The sequence below is a fragment of the Bubalus bubalis genome, chromosome 2, assembly GCF_019923935.1.
Source record: "Bubalus bubalis isolate 160015118507 breed Murrah chromosome 2, NDDB_SH_1, whole genome shotgun sequence".
In the NCBI taxonomy this organism is placed as follows: Eukaryota; Metazoa; Chordata; class Mammalia; order Artiodactyla; family Bovidae; genus Bubalus; species Bubalus bubalis.
Genome location: NC_059158.1, coordinates 56876304 through 56898936, shown reverse-complemented (window position 1 = coordinate 56898936; position 22633 = coordinate 56876304). Strand labels below are relative to the sequence as shown.

General features: G+C 37.6%; 1 protein-coding gene across 10 annotated transcripts in view; it reads right to left on the bottom strand.

The window, feature by feature from the left end:
- WDR33 (WD repeat domain 33) overlaps positions 1-22633 on the bottom strand; it is a 109897-nt gene that overhangs the window by 53811 nt on the left and 33453 nt on the right. For all 10 annotated transcript variants that reach the window (XM_006061555.3, XM_025273005.2, XM_025273011.2 and 7 more), the window contains exons 2-7: positions 7851-8078; positions 6481-6549; positions 5797-5901; positions 3470-3565; positions 3188-3339; positions 1396-1493 (exon numbers count right to left, since the gene is read on the bottom strand). In XM_006061555.3, the coding sequence (XP_006061617.1) occupies positions 1396-1493; positions 3188-3339; positions 3470-3565; positions 5797-5901; positions 6481-6549; positions 7851-8054 (724 nt within the window). In that variant the 5' untranslated portion in view covers positions 8055-8078. The remainder of the gene's footprint in view (positions 1-1395; positions 1494-3187; positions 3340-3469; positions 3566-5796; positions 5902-6480; positions 6550-7850; positions 8079-22633) is intronic.

Genomic DNA, 22633 nt, shown 5'->3' with positions numbered 1-22633 from the left:
CATAAAATTATTTGGTTTCCTCTATATTTCTTAGGATTTTCAAAGTCTAGAAAAAGCTATCATTGTTTAACAGCTAAGACTTCTCATAGTAGAATTAGGATAGGTGTCAAGTGGTAGGAAGCTAGTCCTGGCTCTGATCTTATTTAACCTTGACTATTTCACTTAATCTCCTGGGTCTTGGTGCTCATCCATAAAAGAACACAGATTAGATAATTTCAAAGGCTCCATCTAGTTTCTGGTTGTCAATATTATGACCTCATCCTGAGTATACCCCTTCAATAGGACAGGTATGATATCCTTATTCTAGCTATCACAATACATTACTGTGGATAAAACCCACAAAATGTGTAAAGCCAGGAATGTTTAAAAATTGTGATTAAAAAATATACTGGCTTGAAATATGGGTTAAATATCGAGAACACTAAACTTCTTGTCTAGAAAGCATAAACTCTATATGCTGTAAATAAAAGTCTGAAAAGGTGTGAGAAACAAGTCAAGCAAGATAACTCACTCTACCAACTCCTGAACAAAAAAGGGCAATCTCTGAATAGTAATTTCTTGACACGCAATGTCTGTGGCACCCATTCTCTCTCTACGCATGTATGTGTAAGAGGAAGATGATACTTTTATGGCATAATGGAATCAAGAGTATGGAAGACAATGTACTCTTTGTTAATACCTGAGGAAACTACCTTCCTAGGTAATAATAAACCAAGATGTACGTAAATGTTTTTTGTGTCAATATTTGTATTGAATATATAAAACACACAGTTAATTCCTTAACTCTAACACTATTAAATTCACATCAATAGTGCTGATGTACTACTGTGAGTTATTTCAACAGCCCCACCTTAGAAAACTAAGTTAATCCAAGTGAAAATATGGATTTCTTTTCTAGGCTAGAGTAATTCACAGATGTTAGTTTATAACTATGAAATCAATAAAAGTAAATAAAAATCCCTCCAATATGTAGTAACAAATGGCCCATGTAGTATAAATGTGGTATACTGAAAAACCACCTCCTTTCAGAAATACCAATATTGAGAAGTGTAGCTACTGAGACTTTGGTTAATGCCTATTGAAAAAGGAATGTCAGAAGAATGTGAATTATATAAATAAAATTATAGCATCAATATGTTGGAGAAAGCCATCCTGGGTACAAGGCAGGAAATGTGTGTGTATTTAATTTATAGCTCAAAATATTAATAGTAAAAATAGACGAAAAGTGATTGTGAACCAGAAAGAGTTCAGGTTTCTTTAAAGAGCCTGGTTGAGATGGTGTGTATGTAAAACAACTGAATGAAGATGTAAGCTGGTATTGTGGTACTGTGATGATTTAAACCACAAATGCCTTCCCTATTTAAATATTCCAATCAGTACTGTTAGGACACGTACCTCGGAGAATTCTTTCCTCATGGCAACGAAGAAAGTCCCAGATTCTAACAGTGCCGTCATCAGAGCATGTAGCAAATTTATTATCCGTGGGTGAGAAACTGTTACGTGAAGACACACAGCAGGGGAAAGAAGTCAGCATTTCACAGGTTATCTGCGCGTCTCAGACAGGGAAAAATAAAACACTGCGCTGCGCGATAAACAGGAGAGGGAAGCATCCAACGTGAAGGGCCTTAAATAGAGTGCTGTTAGCTAACAACCTATCTCAACAAAAGAATAATTCACAGTAGTTGCTTCTTAGTTTTCAATCATCAATATTCAGAGAACTTAATGAGGGTATTATTAGTACTAATACTATCCAGACTCCCCACAGTACAGTATTTCCTATGGTATCAACAGAAAACATAGAGCTGATAAAGTATAGAACTAAACAAATTCTCTTTGCAATATTCCTGTAAAGTCTTTTAAAATCACATAGGAATACTGCTCAAAAAAAACTAGCATCAGCTTCTGCTTTGAACTTCATATAATGATAAGCTGAAAAGTTTCAGGCAGGCTGTTTTAAGACTTGTTGTTAAAACATTCCTTCATATGATGTTTCTCACTTATGTAAAAGGTTTGTGGAAAATGTTCACACCTTCTTTTCACGCAAGTTATCCCATGAATGTTACACTTTTTGAAGGAAACTAACATGGGGACATGCCGATTGTTTAAAGCCAAAGAATATGCTGTAAAAGAGGGATCCATTTCTTCCTCCCTGTAAAAGACCATCAAGTTTCTCATTTAACTCTAAGAACTCCCCTGAACGTCTGAACCTTATGCTTAAGAAAGGACCACTTTTGAAAACTCAATGTATAGTCAGGAGAATAAGGCACAGTCTTTGCAGATGTGTGTTTATCCAATAAGTCTTTGTTAAGATTCTGAAAGTAGAAACAAGTGACTACAGTGGACGATGTTTCTATAAAGATGTCAACCTCTTCCCTCGTGTGGGTGGCACAACCATAAAGAACACTGCTTAGCTTTCTTCTGAAGCTGCAGCATTTCTTCAAGCTTGTTTTTGAAACTTTTTCTTTTCCATTTCTACTATACATATCTCACTGATATGTAAAAATATACAACTTAATGAAAATATTTTAAACTCCCACTTATCATACATTTGCATTACTGATGTCAACAACAGTGAATCAGAAGGAAAGTCCTACAGTCTTCTTGACAATGGTCTGCTTACAGCTCCAAAGCTTGAAAGAACCCGCTCATTAATCCATTAATGTTTGCCACATCCAGAGTTACTTGGAGAGTTTTTAGCCCTACTATACTTTCCTTTTGAAGTCGTGGCATAACCAAGCCAACCAGGTCTTCACTTAAGCCTTTTTTTTCTTGTATTTTGTGAGAACTCTGAAGGTGTTTTCTGTAGGCTTTAGATTTTATTCAGTTGTATAATTAAAGACTGAATTCTTTATTTGGAATGAAATATTCTTGTCTTACATAGTAGGTAATAAAAATGAATAACGTATACACATTATTAACCATAAATGAAAAGAGAAAACCAGTGCAAAATGCGGCAGACAATACATCTCTAACATATTGCAAAGGCTCATATCGGGACAACACTACTTCAGAAAAGTGCCAGCAAAATGGTGAATGTGTGAAAACAAAGAAAAATATTGTGTTTATAGGGTGCAAAAAGTTTCCCAGAATCTGACAGAACCCATGCATCTCTGCACCCAGAATACACTTAGAGAATAATTTAACCATGACAATAGGGACTACAGAAAATGGTATATTGTGTATAAACCTGGCCTCTCTAATCGCCTCCTTATGTGCCTGGAACATCTTGACGTTGTTCATGTTCGACTGCCAATATTTCACATATCCTCCGTGGTCTGCTGTCAACATCCACATGTCATTATGTGACCAAGTCATGGCTCTCACTGGGCTATCATGAGCCTGTGAAAACACAAAACATTTATAAACATCATATCAAAGACGATACGATGGAAGACAATGATCTGTCCAATTATAAGTTTTAAAACGCCAGTAACACAGAAAGATGCTACCATCTGATGATTACTGTTACCTGTAATATTGTTTCAAAATTGAAAGTGAGTCCATTCCACAAGGTGAACTCCCCACTAGAAGCTCCAGTGACCAACCTTCTTCCTTCTGGAGTCCACTGGGAAAGAAAAAGACATTACACAAGGTCACAAATCCACAACCTTAATTAATTTTTAAAACACTCAGAAAGTCTTTATAAAATATCCAATAATTGACATTAAGTGGACAATACTTTCACTTCAGAATATGGCTCAGATTTATAAGCAAATACTTAGCCAGAAAAGAAATTAACACAGTCCAAGGAAAGCTCTAGCACTTAGCTCATTAAGTAAATTAAAAAGAGTAAGTGCATTACAATAACCTGTTAAGTTACACACACCTAGGCACCCTAAAGAGCATTTCAAAACAGAATATCTGAGGATCTACTTTTTCTAGTATACATGGAAGATCATCATACTAATAAATAAGATCGTCAGTCACCAGAAAAACTCAGAGACTGAATGAGTGAAAGCTTTGGTTTATTACAGCTGCTAGTGGACCATTCAGGCAGAAAAGTTACCAGTGTTTTATGACAATAACAAAACAAAACAGTATAACAACAAATATCAATTTAAGGAAATCAAGGCTATCAAACTTTTCCTGGAAACTAAATGTACAATACATATAAAGTTCTTCTTCATTCACAATATCAAGCAGTGACAAGTCTCATGCTAATCTAGTATCAAACAAAAAAAAAAGCAATACAACAGAGGCATGACTAACAGTACCCCAGTATTTCAACGTCACAATCTGCATTCTGAAGGAATCTGTGGCATATGCTTATCAACTCAAAACGCAACGTACTTTTTCTTTTATTTTCAAGTTTCTATGACAGATTACACATGTTTTCCATAGATGTAAACACAAGAAATATCAATACAACAATCCTACATTCCCCCGTAAAAAGTGTGACACAGGGCTGAAAAATACAAGGGTGCTTATAGGATGAGACATACGAAATCAAGTTTATTTGGTAAATAACACAGATACACATGACAAGCCAGCCTTTTACTGCTTACCTGACGATAACGATTTTGATATCATTTTTAAAAACCCTTCTACTTTCCTAGTTTCTGCTATCTGCTATGGATCCCAACTTGGTAAAGACTACAGGCTACCACACTGTAGACACAGGACCCACAGTCTTTATGTCTTTAACGCCTGTAATCTGGACTTGTCTCCACTATGTGCAAATTTCCTAAGACCTTAAAGCTTGATTTCCAAATGAGCAATTTACCCATCTAACGAGATACAGCACATGGAATGCTCAGATTCTATTCACCTCAAAAAGGTTTTCTGTGTTATGCTAACGAGAAATTAAAATTAGCTGCACATCATACTCCTTTCACCAAATCCTCTGCCATACAAAATTACACTACAAATTGGTTGGCTCTACTAACACAAAAGCCATTCAAATAACGTTCCTTTTCTAATGTTTTCTACTGTAATAGGCCTCTGAAACAAAGAGGGGGCCTGACTGACTGTCACATTTGTATGGAGCTGAAGCCAGCATCTCTTTCAGCCCTCTCAGTTCTCTGGGCTGTTTATCACACCTCTCTAATAAGAAGACCTGCTTATTTTGCTCATTTGCCACAAATGTCTTTCCTCTGTCCCATTATTTTTTCAATTCTTATTCACTCAACTTTGACTATTAACTATCTTACATTTCTGGACTTGATATACTGCTAACCAACAAGTACTTTCTTACTAGCAAATCACATACACAAAAAGATTATACTATTATCTATAGGAATATTAGCTGGATGCCTGGGACACAGAGATGGGAAGACTTCTTTATTACAAACCCTTCAAATTTTAATAATCTGAACCACGTCAATGTACTGTTTAATATTATATTTTAAAAATTTGAGCGAAAATGTATTGAGTACCCACAATGTACCTTCATTGATGACAACTATGGTCTACCTTTGGACTTCAGCTCTTCTTGGGTGTTTCCCTTCCCAGTAACCCTAAGAGTTTTGATTCACCTTGAGATGCTGTTCTCTAAACTGCAACAAAACATTTCTATTCAAGAGCAAGTCAGACACCTGCTGCAATATATATCCATGGCTAGCTCAGAGAGAATTCTACAGAAATTGCAACATAAAAGCAATCCAAAAGTACTACCTTACTAAACATGGATATAACAGATAAACTGGATATTCCAAAATAAAAATAAAAGCAATATACTGATTTTTATCCCAGTTATATATTTTAAACACTGCTTCATTTTCTTTGTCCTATTAAATATATTTGCAGGTTAATTTTTCAAAATTAATTTTTCCAAAAAGTATCAAACAGAATACTTACCCTGACAACAAATACTGGACACTTTACTTTATTTGTTGATGTTCGAACAAACTTTGTTGTTACTGCATTCATAGGATTATTCAACATCCCAATAGGTGGAACCAGCTACAAAAAAAGAAAATTAGATTTAAAGAGCTTCTGATCATGCACAGGGTATAAACCAGGGACATGGTAAGGTAATTATTTCAACATTTAAAGACAAATTCAGGACCATACAGGACAGTATTGTAATATATTAGTCTACAGTAATCAAATGAAGAAAATTAAAGTACAGGAAAGTTAAATGCCTATTATTTATTACTAAATGAACAATAAACTCAAGAGCCAGATTTCCCAAATTACTTCTCAAAGTCAACACACTTAAACATATTCATAACAAGCAAGGTTTAAAATTAACTTCTCTATTATCAAGACTCTTAGGCAGTGCAACCTTTTGCTGGACATTGCTTTAAGCCCCAAATCAAAAGTTCATCCATTATCAGATTAAAATAAAAATTTAAATGCAGGTTAAAAAAAAAACAAACATGGTTTATGCAGATACACTATCCTTTCAGGAATGTTTTAATTATATAAAAAAAAAAAAAATGTAAAAAGAAAAGTCCATGTTTAAATTAGAGATCTCACAGTTCCTAGGTCCAAGCAAAGAGGTTTTTATTAAACTAATATGATATATCTTATACTTACATCATTATAATAACCTGCATCAGGCTGAATTGCTCGCATATCTCTCTGGTCTCTTTGCCATATTCTATTCTGTTAAAAATCAACCAATCAATCAATCAATATATAATCTATACTCAACTTGAAACTTAAGTAAATATTTACAAAATGTAAGCTGTCATCAAATGGGGAAAAAGAAGAATAAAACTTTTTCACTATGTTCTAAAACATAGATAATAGTATTTATCTTAAGAGATTTCCCCTTTTTCCTACTGACATTGTTTAGAATTTCCTCTCTTTGCTCATATTATGCCCAACCAATCATCCAAAATGCTGGTGACCCCAACACATTCTCATAGACAGACATTCCCAATTCCTTCAAATTCCTCAGCACAAAACAATTCCTCTTATCCTGGTCTTGGTTTTCTTAACTCCTCCCAAACTCTCTTAGTCTAGTTTTTCAACTGAAACATCTGAAAAAGCCTAAATCTACCTTTACCTCTGAATGAATATTTTTCTGCTAAGTCCCTGCAACACACAAATTAGGCATATAGGTCTTTTAGCAATTTGTCTCAGGTAATGAGAAGGCAATGGCACCCCACTCCAGTACTTTTTGCCTGGTAAATCCCACGGACGGAGGAGCCTGGTGGGCTGCCGTCTATGGGGTCGCACACAGTCCGCAGAGGACACGACTCAAGCGACTTAACAGCAGCAGCAATGAAAAGTAGACAAATTTTCTTCATAGGAAGCAAAACAGACCAAAACCCGATTAAAGTGGAGATGGTAATAAAAAGCAAATCAGAGACTTTAAAAAGGTTAAGATAAATAAAGACCTCACAGGGGAGATCTGTCAAGCTGACCCAGGCTTAGGTAGACCCCTACTCTGCCTTCACACACCCTATCAGAGCCGTATCAGAGTTTCACCCAAGAAGACTATAGCACATGCTCAATCCTCTAAGTAAACATAGGCCCTTTCCTTGAGGGCCTTGAAGAGTCCAGCGTACTAGACACACACATCACTATTCTGAACACATGTTCTCGTACAAATATCCTTATGTTGGTAATCTCTTAACATTTTACATACACTGCAAGTTTAATGAGTACTTTACAATTGGAACAAAAGTACTCTCTTCTGATATATGTTGTGAACCTTTAGAACAAAGTGTATTTTTAAACTAGAGTCTTTAAAATTTTTTGAAATTATTCATGCATTCAGAGGGAAAAAAAACCCCACCCAGTACTCTACTTAATTGAGGTTACTGGCCCCATTTGAAATGTTATTTCATCCTCCTAATGCAAAAAACACAGGTATACTCATTACCCTACATTTTAAAACTTTTCTTCTTTTTAAAAAACCGAAGTTTGGTCATCTAAAGCACATTAACTGAACTTACCTCCAAATACTTAATTACAGATGGATTATAGTCTATGGTTTTTCGGTTTACTGCTTTTCTCATTCGTTTTCCATCAAAGGTAAGCTGCTGCATTGCTTGCTGCTGTGCAAAATCTGGTCGCTTATAAAACAGTTGTCGAGGTGCCTGGTGTTGGAACCTTGGCATATGGAAAAACCGAGGAGGAGAACCAATTTCTGTAGCCATGGCGATGTTTTCGTTCTATGACACCTGGGAAAGGAAAAAGTACTTTCACTACAAATATGTCAGCACTGTAACACTACCAGAAAACATTTTTAAATGAACATTTTTTTACACTCCTGTACCTTTTTCTAATATGCATCATTTCTAGCTTTTAGTCAACCTATTTACAAAATGAGCAATTTGACTTAATGGCAGAAACCAGTTACAATTTGAAAAAAGGTCAATTGACAGATTAAGTGCTAATAAGTATTTGTTGTAGGGGTTTCCCTGGTGGTCCAGTGGTTAAGAATCCACTTGCAATGCAGGGCACACTGGTTCAATCCCTGGTCCAGGAAGATGTCATATACCATGGGACAACTAAGCCTGTGAGCCGCAACTACTGAGCCCACGCTCCAGAGTCCAAGAACTGCAACTACTGAGTCCATGTGCTGCAACTACTGAAACCCACACACCCTAGAGCCCATGTTCTGCAATGAGAAGTCACTGCAATGAGAAGCCTGAGCACGCCAACTAGAATAGCCCCTGCCTGCCCCAACTAGGGAGAAGGCAATGGCACCCCACTCCAGTACTCTTGCCTGGAAAATCCCATGGACAGAGGAGCCTGGTAGGCTGCAGTCCATGGGGTCACTTAGAGTCAGACATGACTGAGCAGCTTCCCTTTCACTCTTCACTTTCAAGCATTGGAGAAGGAAATAGCAACCCACTCCAGTGTTCCTGCCTGGAGAATCCCAGGGACGGGGGAGCCTGGTGGCTGCCGTCTATGGGGTTGCACAGAGTCGGACACAACTGACGCGACTTAGCAGCAGCAGCAGCCCCAACTAGAGACAGCACATGCAGAGCAATGAAGATCCAGCACAGCACCCCCCAAAAAAGAATAAATAAATAATTTAGTAAGTATTTGTTGTAAAATTTAGCCTGGTGGAAGGAAACATCTGTTTTTAAAAGCTTGAGGCAACTGTATTTTGTACGTGTAGGGTGGCTAAACTGCAGGGGGAAGGAAGGTAAAATCACTTGAGAACTGTTCACATTTTTAAAATGAAGTTTTCATCAGATGTTTGATAATAAAACAGATCATTTTAAGTTTATTGTAAGACCCTCATTTTATACAAGTTATTTTAAAAAAACCTTAAGCTTCATTTCTATCCTCTTAAATTTCTTAGGACGAGTGTAAAAAGTAGAATAAACTATCTTATTTCATATGAATACTAAAAGTATGTCTGTCTAATTTCAGGCTCAAAGTAACAACCATAGAAACGTATTTCTCAGTATGTGCATCTACATTTCTATACAGGCAATATTAGGCTAACATCTGAAGAAAAAATGTTAGGGGCTTAGTTTTTCAACTTTAGTGCTCTCCAATTAAATTTACATTCCAATAATACAAATGTGCATGAATTAAAAACACATTTCAAGCATATTTTAAAAATCAGATCATGAAAAATATATAAAGGGTGTTAGCATTTCTGCATTTTTGTTTCAAAAAGAGCAATGATTATTTTTCTATATTCTTACATTTGCCTTTCTTAATTCCAGACACTAAATTAGGGACTTGAAAATAAATTTGTGATTTCCTGTGGATGAAAATCAGTACTACTTAATACATCCTTGTCACTTTACTGTCTCCTGAAACCATCTGATGATGGTAACAGAAAGGAAATGGAGGAGGAAAGGTGGGAGTGGGGAGATTAAGTCCTGACTCCCATGATACCAAAAATAAATAGGAACTTCCCTGGAGGTCCAGTAATGCAAGGGACTTGGGTTTACTCCCTGGTGGGGGAACAAAGATCCCATATGCCTTGGGGCAACCAAGCCCATGTGCAGGAACTAGATATGCCCACGTGTCGAAATGAAGACCCAGCACAGACAAACTTTTGAAATTAATTTTTTAATTTGAGAAATAAAACATGTTGTTGTGGTTGGTGTTGTTCAGTTGCTAAGTCATGTCCAACTCTTTTCAATTCCATGGACTGCAGCACATGAGGCTTCCCTATCCTTCACTACGTTCCAGAGTTTGCTCAAACTCGTCCATTGAGTCAGTGATGCCATCCAACCGTATTATCCTCTGTTGCCCCTTCTCTTCCGGCCCTCAATCTTTCCCTGCATCAGGGTCATTTCCAGTGAGCTGGCTCTTGAAGTTTTGGAGCTTCAGCATCAGTCTTTCCAAAGAATATCAGGGTTGATTTCTTTTAGGGTTGACTGGTCAGATCTCCTTGCAGTCAGTCCAAAGGACTCTCAAGAGTCTTCTCCAGCTCCACAGTTCAAAAGCATCAATTCTTCAGCATTCAGCCTTCTTTACGGTCCAACTCTCACATCCAGACATGACTACTGGAAAAATTATAGCTTTGACTATATACACTTTTGTCAGCAGAGTGATTCCTTTGCTTTTTAATTTGCTGTCTAGGTTTGTCATAGCTTTCCTTCTAAAGAGCAAATGTCTTTTAATTTAACTGAGGCAGTCATCATCCACAGTGATTTTTCAAGCCCAAGAAAATAAAATCTCCCACTTTTCCCCCTTCTATCTGCCATGAAGTGATGGGATTGGATGCCATGATCTTAGTTTTTTGAATGCTGAGTTTTAAACCTGCATTCTTTCTTTCCTCTTTCACCCTCATCAAGAGGCTCTTCAGTTTCTCTTCATTTTCTGCCATTAGAGTTGCCAGGAGAAATATCAACAGTCTTAGATATGCAGATAATACCACTCTAAATCTGAGGCTGTTGATATTTCTCCCGGCAATCTTGATTTCAGCTTGTAAGTCATCCAGCCTGGCATTTTGCATGATGTACTCTGCAGAGAAATTAAGTAAACAGGGTGACAATACACAGCCTTCACATACTCCTTTCCCAGTTTTGAACCAGTTCATTGTTCCATGTCCAGTTTTAACTGTTGCTTCTTGACTGGCATATAGGTTTCTCAGGAGATAGGTATGGTGGTCTGGTATTCCAATTTATTTGAGAATTTTCCATAGTTTTTTGTGTTCCACAAAGTCAAAGGCTTTAGTGTGGTTAATGAAGCAGAAGTCGATATTTTTCTGGAATTCCCCTGCGTTCTCTATGATCCAACGAATGTAGGCAATTTGAACTCTGGCTCCTCTGCCTTTTCTAAACCCAGTTTGCACACTTTGAAGTTCTTGGTTCACGTACTGCTAAGGCCTAGCTTGAAGGATTTTGAGCATTACCTTGCTAGTATGTGAAATGAGTGCAACTGTATGGCTGTCTGAACATTCTTTGGCACTGAAATGCGAACTCATCTTTTCCAGTTCTGTGGCCACTGCTGAGTTTTCCAAATTTGCTGGCATATTGAGTACAGCTCTTTAACAGCATAACCTTTGAGGATTTTAATTAAACAGCTCAGCTGGAATTCCATCATCTCCACTAGCTTTGTTCATAGCAAAATAATAAAACATGAATGTAGTATTATTTCCACTACTCTGGAACAATTACAGAAGACCCTAACAAATGTTAATTTGTAATGAGATGAGACAGGGCTTCCCTGGTGGCTCAATGGTAAAGAATTCGCCTCTAAATGCAAGAGATGCGGGTTGGATTCCCTGGATTGGGAAGATCCCCTGGAGAAGGAAATGGCAACCCACTCCAGTATTCTTACCTGAGAAATCCCAAGGACAGAGGAGCCTGGCATGCTATAACCCATGGGGTCACAGACAGTCGGACACAACTTAGCAACTAAAACCACCACCAGCGCAATGAGAAACATTCTGTCTCTCTTTTCAAGCTGTGCATGTATGAATTACACAGACTACAACTGCCTCAATAAAGCTGGTGAGGGAATCTGTTTATTCAGCTATCTCATGAGTCCAATTAAGTTTCAGCATCCAGACTTCAACTGAAGGCTTTAATTTTGATGCCTCTGTCAATAACTCTAAAAGAATGCAGCTTTGGTTAAGTATACTTTTAAATTACTATTTTTTCACTTTATAATCATAAAATTTCTAATTTTATTAAAATAAAATTATCCTAATATTCTAGTTTCTATTATTGATATCAAATGAGAATAAAGATTTTTACACATATCAAAAGAGGCTTAATTATTCAGCCAAAAAAAAACAAGGCAATCAAGTGCTGACATATGCTACAACATGATGACTCTCAAAACCACTACGTAAACAAAAGAAGCCAAAGATAAAAGGTCACGTAATATACACCTTCACATGTACTCAAATCCAGAACAGGTCAATACACAGTAGCAAAAGCGCACTAGTGGTTGGCAGGCAAAGGGAAGAACGGGAATGGCGCTTCCTCTGATGATGGTGGAAGTATCTGGAACTAGGAAGAGGTGGCAGCTGCACAACAGAGAATGCACTGAGTAGTGCTGAACTAGGCCCTGAAACGGTTAGACAGGGAGTTTCATGTTATATGACTTCTACCTCACTTAAAAAATAGGGGTTTAGTCCACTGGAAAAAAATTTCATATGGAGTAAAGGAAACCCTGGCAGGCTACAGACCAGAGTCACAGGAGTCAGACAGGACTTCGTGACTAAACCACCACCACAGATGAGACATTTACAGGAAGCTGACGCTATTAAAGTCAGGTGATGGGTACACGGATATAAAGCACTAATCAAGAGCCAAACCTAGGATCTACTGTACAAATATGAGAAAATACTTGAAGTCAATGCTGAAGTCAAATGCAAATCAATCAATATGTTGTTACTAACACTTTTAAATAATTCACTTGTTAAAGCTAGAAAAAAAAAATTACTCTTTCATTTAAGACATCACAGGTACTTCCTGGCAGTCCAGTGGTTAAGATCCATGCCTCCAATTCAGGGGGCCCAGGTTCCATACTTCTTGCGGAACTAAGACCCCACATGCTGCGAGGTGTGTCAAAAACAAGACTAAACTAAACACAGTTCAGCTCAGTCACTCAGTCGTGTCCAATTCTTTGCCAACCCATGGACAAATAGATATAAAGCTTTCAAAAAGACTTTACAGAGGGTGGGAGAAAATATATTTCCATTTACTGATCTGTTGATAAAACTTGTTCAGAAAAAAAAGGCCTTTCACTTTTCTGTGAATGGTCAAGTACCACTTGTATTCTAGAAATAAAGGTCCAGCATGAAGAAAAAGAGAAAAAAAAAGTATATTCCAAATCAAAATCCAGCCCTAAAATAAAACATAAACAAACCTGACAATACAGTAACCAATCTTCATAAATGTCTTAACACTTGTCAGCATCACTTCGTGCAAACCACTATAACTTGTCCAAAGTCAAAAGCAAAGCCATTTAGTGGCTGCTACGAGCTGAAGTGTGTCCCTTCACAAATTCCTATGTGAAGTCCTAACCTCCAATACCTCAGAATATGACTGTATTTGGAGATAAAACTCTGACCCTTATGACTAGTACCCTAATCAGAAGAGGAGATTATGACACAGACATGCACAGGAGAGCCATGTGAAAACAAGGGAAGACAATAGACATCTACAAGACAGGAAGAGAGGTCTCAGAAGAAACTAACTCCCTGCTCACATCTTATTCTTAGACTTCTAACTTGCAAAACTGTGCGAAAATTGTCTGCTTTTTAAGCCACCTAGTCTATGGCACTTTGTCCTGGCAACCCAAGCAGATTAACACAGAGGCAGAGCAAAGCACCTAGACCTCCTTTTCCTCCTTCAATATGGGTTGCCAAAAGATGTTTACAATAATGATATAACAGCTCTCTTTGATTGCAACAGCAGAAAACTTGATATATGAGGTTAAAACTGAGTGGCCTAGATAGAAAGAACCATCAATCAAATCACTGAAACTATTCTTTCCAAGCTTCACTCAGTAGACTGTAATTTAAGGAACCATATAAATAACCAAATACAAAAAAAGAAGAGCTTTACTTTTCATAAAAATAATTACTGTAATTTCTACTCATTGCAGTATTCACTTTTGAGCTACACTAACAGAAACAACAAATTTAAACTAGTAGTCAGGGTCATCCCCAAAGCGTATTTATCTCATATCTGGGGTGGAGCTTGGGGTAAGGGGAAGGAGGCTGTAAGCAAGACAGAAACTGAGGTAGAATGAGAACAAGAAATTTGTGTATGATTATTAAATACATACCAACAACAGAACCAAACTGCTAAGGAAAAAAAAACTCCACCTGAAACACTGAATTCATTGTCTTTCTCATACACACTAACCTTCAACATTGCAAGGAATCGGCACAATTTTACCAAGTGCCTACTTTTTATTGTACCTTGCATCAGGTACAACATAGTGTCCTGACTCAACGAATATCACTTCTAAGTTCACAGAACAGATTTCGTACTTTGTGGTGTCTGGTCCCCACCCTTATTTTTGGCAAATACAAAGACTCCTGAATCCACAAAAGCAAGCAGCTTCAAGCTTTCTCCAAAATTAGGCAAGTCATGCAACTTCTCTCCATCTGTTTTCTCAACCTGGACAACAGTTTAATGTAAGTAACTCCAAAGATACTTTTTGCTCAAAGATACTATTTTGTATGAAATATATTATTCCTTTAGCTAATGTGATTAGTCTGTGAACAAACTGGAATACCCAGACTTAGTTCTCAGATGCTTGAGCATGCAAATCCATACAAGCATTCTAATTCTGCTTCTTGTTCCAACTATTACAAAATAACTCTTTTATAATCTTAATCATCTGATATTACCAAGATTACAAATGAAGATAGGGAAAACAAACAAATGCTCTTTTTTTGGCCACACTGCACAGCATGTAGGATCGTAGTTCCCTGACCAGTGATTGAACCATGCCCCTTCCACTGGAAGGCAAAGTCTCAACCACGGGACTGCCAAGGAAGTCCCTACACAAATGCTTTTCTTAAAGAAGTCATTACAAGTTTCATGCTGAATTGTGTGAAACAATAACTCATTTCACTGAGACTAATGTCTGATTAAACGAATAAAAACTATAAAAAAATGTAAAAATAAAAACTGTATAAACAAAAACATGATCTGAAAGGATATATGCACCCCAATGTTCATTACAGCACTGTTTACAATAGCCAAGACGTGGTAGCAATCTACATGTCCATCAACAGAGAAATGGATAAAGAAAATGTGGCACATAGACAATGGAGTATTACTCAGCCATTATAAAGAATGAAATAATGCCATTTGCAGCAACATGGATGGTCAAGTGGGCCTTAGGAAGCATCACTATGAACAAAGCTCGAGGAGGTGATGGAATTCCAGTTGAGCTATGTCAAACCCTAAAAGATGATGCTGTGAAAGTGCTGCACTCGATATGCCAGCAAATTTGGAAAACTCAGCAGTGGCCACAGGACTAGCCGCCATACCACCCCCAAAGAAAGGCAACGCCAAAGAAGGCTCAAACTACCACACGACTGCACTCATTTCAAACGCTAGCAAAGTGTGCTCAAAATTCCCCAAGCCAGGCTTCAACAGTATATGAACCAACAACTTCCAGATGTCCAAGCTGGATTTAGAAAAGGCAGAAGAACCAGAGATCAAATTGCCAACATCCATTGGATCATTGAAAAAGCAAAAGAGTTTCAGACAAACATCTGCTTCATTGACTACACCAAACCCTTTGACTGTGGGGATCACAACAAACTGTGGAAGATTCTTCAAGAGATTGGAATGAATACCAGACAACCTGACCTGCCTCTTGAGAAATCTGTATGCAGGTCAACAAGCAACAGTTAGAACTGGACATGGAAGAACAGACTGGTTCCAAATCGGGAAAGGAGTACATCAAAGCTGTATATTGTCACCCTGCTTATTTAACTTATATGCAGAGTACATCATGAGAAATGCTGGACTGGATGAAGCACAAGCTGGAATCAAGCTTGTCAGGAGAAATAGCAATAACCTCAGATATTTAGATGACACCACCCTTATGGCAAAAAGCAAAGAACTAAAGAGCCTCTTGATGAAAGTGAAAGAGGAGTGTGAAAAAGTTGGCTTAAAATTCAACATTCAGAGAACTAAGATCATGGCATCTGGTCCCATCACTTCATGGCAAACAGATGGGGAAACAGTGGAAACAGTGGCTGACTTTATTTTTGGGGGCTCCAAAATCACTGCACATGGTGACTGCAGCCATGAAATTAAAAGACGCTTGCTCCTTGGAAGAAAAGTTATGACCAACCTAGACAGCTTATTAAAAAGCAGAGACATTCCTTTGCAAACAAAGGTCCATCTAGTCAAAATTATGGTTTTTCCAGTAGTCATAGATGGATGTGAGAGCTGGACTCTAAAGAAAGCTGAGCACCGAAGAATTGATGCTTTTGAACTGTGGTGTTGGAGAAGACTCCTGAGAGTCCCATGGACTGCAAGGAGATCCAACCAGTCCATCCTAAAGGAGATCCGTCCTGAATATTCATTGGAAGGACCGATGCTGAAGATGAAACTCCAATACTCTGGCCACCTGATAAGAAGAACTGATTCATTTGAAAAGACCCTGATGCTGGGAAAGATTGAAGGCGGGAGAAGAAGGGGACGACAGAGAATGAGATGTTTGGATGGCATCACTGACTCAACAGGCATGAGTTTGAGAAAACTCCCGGAGTTGGTGATGGACAGGGAAGCCTGGCGTGCTGCAGTCCATGGGGTCGCAGAGTCAGACACGACTGAGCAACTAAACTGAGCGACTAAACTGAACTGAACTGTCACAGAACTTAGAGTTTTCTACACTGAGTGGTTAAAAAAAAATAAAAGACCAATAACAAAATGAACATTGTATTCTCTCTTGGATGTCCAATCATTGATAAATATGAATCCTAAACAAGTCAGGAGACATTATACTGAGACCATTTCATTAAAAAAAAAAACAGGAAGGAAACTGTTTAAATAAGTAGTTTATAAAAGTTCACATGATTCTGGACTTGTGGACAGAGTGGGACAAAAAGAGAAAGTAACATCAACATATATACACTATTAGCTGTAATGGATGGCTGATGAGAACGTGCTGTGTAACACACAGAGCCCAGTCTGGCACTCTGTGATGACCTGTAGGGATAGGATGAGGGGAAGGAAGGGAAGCTAGGGAAGGAGGAGAGATATGTACAATTATGGCTGATTTGCGTCGTCATACGGCAGAAACCAACACAACACTGTTAACATTTAAAAAATATATTTACGTTTAAAAATGGGAGAAAAAATAAAATCAACTCTCCATTAGAAAAAAAACTTCATATGACTGTATCTTGTTTGTAACTAAATATGACATTAAAAATCAATTTCAGTTAATCCTCAGTGCAGGAGTTTTCCAACTTTTATTGCTTTCAGCCTCAGATTTAACGGCACCATTTTCTGTACTTCCTTGGGGTAAGCAGCTTTGGTTGTGTACCTAGGTACAAGGTTACCAAGACATTTTAGTAGATATTGCACTGGATCAGCTTAATGACACTGGATTAGTGAATCATCTTTGCACAAGTAAACAAAAGCTATGCCTCAGCTAAGGTAACCATAAAGTGACCTCCCAAATTAAATTAAAGACAAAGAATTCAAACATTCAAAGATGAGCTGAAGTCAGCAGTTCCTAAGGTTAGACTTTAAGGCTCTCAACTTCATTCTGATTTGATAGTATGGGATATGAACTGGGCAGCTGCGAGTTTTAAAAACTTCTAGGTGATACTTTAGTGTGGCAAAGTTTGGGAACTATGGAACAAAATAACTTGGATAGCCTAGTTATAAAACAGCTGCTTGCTTTTTTTAAAAAAAAAAGCCATACTCAGTGTCTTGTGGGATCTTCGTTCCCCAACAGGAATCAAATCCAGGTCACGGCAGTGAAAATGCCAAATACTAACCAATAGACCGCCACAGAATTCTCTGAAAGAGTTTCTTTACAGTAGCAAATTCTTGTTTCAGGGCTCCTTCACTCTTAAAAATTGAGGCTTCCTTCTCACCCAATTTTTGTTTATTGTGGTATTTATAGCTATAGATACTTACCATACTAGAAATGAAAGAAATTAAAATTTAAAAATTAGAAAAATTCAAAGTATTTAACCTATTTTAGAACAAAGATAAACTCATAATAACTATTTTCCCTTCACCAAAAACAACCAGTGAGAGTCGCATTGTGTTTTACATTTCTGCAAATCTCTTTAATATCTAGCTTAACTGAAAACAGGTGAAATCTCATGTCTTTTTTTTTTTTTTAAGTTGGACCTTTTTAAAAAAAATTCTTTATTTTTGGCTGCACTGGGTTTTGTGAGGGCTTTTGGAGGGCTTTCTCTAGCTGCGGTGTGTAGGCTCTAGGGCCTGGGGTCTGTGGTTGTGGCGCACGAGCTTACTCGTTGCTTCGTGGCATGCGGAATGTTCCCGGGGCCAGGAGGCAAACCTGTGTCCCCTGAACTGGCACATGGGCTCTCATCCAGCGCACCATGACAGAAGTCCTCTCATCAGCTTCTGTATTCAATCTGTTACAGTACGTTACTTAAAGTACAGGAAAAATGTCTGGGTACACAGAGATATATATTAGGAAACAGGAAGAAAATTATAGGTACTCTTTGATATTCCAACAAAACTTGACAAGTGATAGTTTATTAAATATTAACTATAGTGCAACATCAATAAGCTTTTTGTACTGTTATGTTAAAATACACTGGTTTATTTTGCACTTTGAAACTTTAAACCATGGGTGATTTTACAACATCATGCACTGATCACTTGGAAAGCAATGGTTCTACAAAATTAGGTATTTCATCTGTCACACTTATAAAACATGTAATTTTTATTAAAATCACCACTGACCTCATCATAAAAACTACTAACTACTGGGAAAGTCAACCTCACAGACACAAGTTTTCCGAAACTGTAATTCTTGCTTGAAAACTAAATTTTTATCACTGGCAACAAATACTAACAGTTGTTTTCCTTGAAGCAACAGTCTACTTACATTTATTGTCAAGAAAAAAATTTAACACATACTCAAGAAGTCTGAATGCCATAGCTCGTCACCCTTTCCATTTAAATTTAATACTCTATATACCTTTTAAAGTTATAGTTGATTTACAATGTTGTGCTAATTTCTGCTATACAGCAAAGTGATTCAGTTATACATACACATATATACATGCTTTTTAATGTTCTTTTCCATTATAGCTTATCACAAGATACTGAATATAGTTCGCTGTGTGATATAGCAGGAACTTGTTTATACAGTCTATATACGATAGTCTGTATCTGCTAACCCCACATTCCCATTCCATCCCTCCCTCTCCCTCGGCAACCGCCACATCTGTACTCTCTGTCTGTGAGTGTTTCATAGATAATTTGAGTCATAATTTAGATTCCACAGAAGATGTCATATGGTATTTGTCTTTCTCCTTCTGACTTAACTTCACTTGGTATGATAATCTCTAGATCCATCCATACTGCTGCAAACATTCCTTTTTATGAATAAATAGCATTCCACTCTATACATGTACAAGTCTTCTTTATGCATTCATCTGCCTACGGACATTTAGGTTGTTTCCATGTCTTGATTACTGTAATGTATGAACATAGGGGGTGCAGGTACTTTTTGAATTATCATTTTATCCAGATAATATGCCCAGGAGTGGAATTGCTGGATCTATGGCAACTCTATTTTTAGCTTTTTGAGGAAGCTCCATACCATTTTCCCATAGTAGCTGCACTAGTTTATATTCCCACCAACAGTGTAGGAGGGTTCCCTTTTCCCCACACCCTCTCTAGCATTTTTAAATTTGTTCAGTTCAGTCACTCAGTTGCGTCCGACTTTTTGCGACCCCATGGACTGCAGCACGCCAGGCTTCCCTGTCCATGATCAACTCCGGGAGTTTACTCAAATTCATGTCCATTAAGTCGGTGATGCCATCCAACCATCTCATCCTCTGTCGTCCCCTTCTTCCCGCCTTCAATCTTTCCCAGCATCAGTCTTTTCAAATGAGTCAGTTCTTCACATCAGGTGGCCAAGTATTGGAGTATCAGCTTCAGCATTGGTCCATCCAATGAATATTCAGGACTGATCTCCTTTAGGATGGACTGGTTAGATCTCCTTGCTGTCCAAGGGACTCTCAGGAGTCTTCTCCAACACCACAGTTCAAAAGCATCAATTCTTCGGTGTTCAGCTTTCTTTAGAGTCCAACTCTCACATCCAATGACTACTGGAAAAACCACAGCTTTGACTAGATGGACCTTTGTTTGCAAAGGAATGTCTCTGCTTTTTAATAAGCTGTCTAGGTTGGTCATAACTTTCCTTCCAAGGAGCAAGCGTCTTTTAATTTCATGGCTGCAGTCACCATGTGCAGTGATTTTGGAGCCCCCAAAAATAAAGTCAGCCATTGTTTCCACTGTTTCCCCATCTGTTTGCCATGAAGTGATGGGACCAGATGCCATGATCTTAGTTCTCTGAATGTTGAATTTTAAGCCAACTTTTTCACACTCCTCTTTCACTTTCATCAAGAGGCTCTTTAGTTCTTTGCTTTTTGCCATAAGGGTGGTGTCATCTAAATATCTGAGGTTATTGCTATTTCTCCTGACAAGCTTGATTCCAGCTTGTGCTTCATCCAGTCCAGCATTTCTCATGATGTACTCTGCATATAAGTTAAATAAGCAGGGTGACAATATACAGCTTTGATGTACTCCTTTCCCGATTTGGAACCAGTCTGTTCTTCCATGTCCAGTTCTAACTGTTGCTTGTTGACCTGCATACAGATTTCTCAAGAGGCAGGTCAGGTTGTCTGGTATTCATTCCAATCTCTTGAAGAATCTTCCACAGTTTGTTGTGATCCCCACAGTCAAAGGGTTTGGTGTAGTCAATGAAGCAGATGTTTGTCTGAAACTCTTTTGCTTTTTCAATGATCCAATGGACGTTGGCAATTTGATCTCTGGTTCTTCTGCCTTTTCTAAATCCAGCTTGAACACCTAGAAGTTCACAGTTCATGTACTGTTGAGGCCTGGGTTGGAGAATTTTGAGTAGATTTTTTAATGAAGGCCATTCTGACCAGTGTGAGATGATACCTCATTGTGGTTTTGATTTACATTTCTCTAATAATTAGCAATGCTGAGCATCTTTTCACATGCTTATTGGTCATCTATGTTTTCTTCAGAGAAATGTCTATTAGATCTGCCCATTTTTTTGATAGGGTTTTTTTTTTAATATAATTTTATTTTACAAATTAATCCCTTGGTCACATCATTTACCAATATTTCCTTCCATTTCATAGGCTGTCTTTTCATTTTGTTTATGGTTTTCTTGGCTGTCTTTTCATTTTGTTTATGGTTTTCTTTGCTATGTAAAAACTTCTAAGTTTGAATAGGTCACATTTGTTAATTTTTGCTTTTATTTCTATTGCCTTGGGTGACTGACCTAAGAAAACACTGGTACAATTTACATCAATTAATGTTTTGCCTATATTCTCTTCTAGGAGTTTCATAGTATAGTCTCTTATACATAGTTTTAAGCCATTTTAAATTATTGTGTGTGATGTGAAGGTATGTTCTAACTTTATTTATATGAAGCTGTCCAACCTTCCCAACACCATTTGCTGAAAAGACTATCTTATCCCCATTGTATATTCTTGCCTCCTTTGTCAAAAATTAACTGACTGTAGGTATGGAGGGGCGTTTCTGGGCTCTCTATTCTGTTCTATTGATCCATATATGCTTTTGTGCCAGTACCATGCTGTTTTGATTACTATAGCTTCATAGTATTGTCTGAAGTCTGGAGGGTGATTTCTCCTGCTTGGTTCTTTTCCCTCATGATTGCTTTGGCAATCCTGGGTCTTTTATGGTTCCATGTAAAGTTTAGAATTCTTTGTTCTAGTTCTGTGAAAAACATAATGGGTGATATGACAGGGATCATATTAAATCTGCATATTGCTTTAGGCAGTATGGCGATTTTAACAATATTAATTCTTCCAATCCAAGAGCACGGGATACCTTTTCATATCTCTGAGTCATCTTCAATTTCCTTTATTAGTTTTACAGTTCTCAGCATATTAAGCCTTTCACCTTCCTGGTAAATATACTTTTTTTTTTAAAGCAGTTTTTAGCTCCACAGCAAGTTAGCAGAAAGTGCAGAATTCCTACACACACACACACACACACACACACACACAGTGCCCCTCCCCCACAATATTCAGCATCAGAGTGAAAATTAAAAACCAGTGTATCAACATTAATGCATCACTGTCTCTCAAAGCCCGAAGTTTCTATGAGGATTCATTCTCAGTATTGTACATCCTATGAGTTTTCAAAGACGTAGTCAGATTGGCTTCTTTCACATGGAAATATGTATTTAAACCCCTCTAGGTCTTTTCCACAATAGGTTAGCTCGTGTCTTTTCAGCACTAACATTTCATTGTCTGGATGGATCATATTTATCCATTTACCTATAAAGTACAACTTGGTTACATAAGTTTTGGCAATCATGAATAAAGTTATTGTAAATATTCATATGGAGGTCTTTTCTATGCACTTATTTTTAACTCATTTGGTTAAACTCCAAGGAATGTGATTACTGGGTCCACTGATAAAGAGTTTAATTCCTTTTGTAAAACAACTAACTGTCCAGAGTGGCTGCACCATTTTGCATTCCCACCAGCAGTGAATGCAACTTTGTGTTGCTCCATATCCTCACCAGCTGTTACTGTTTTGCTATG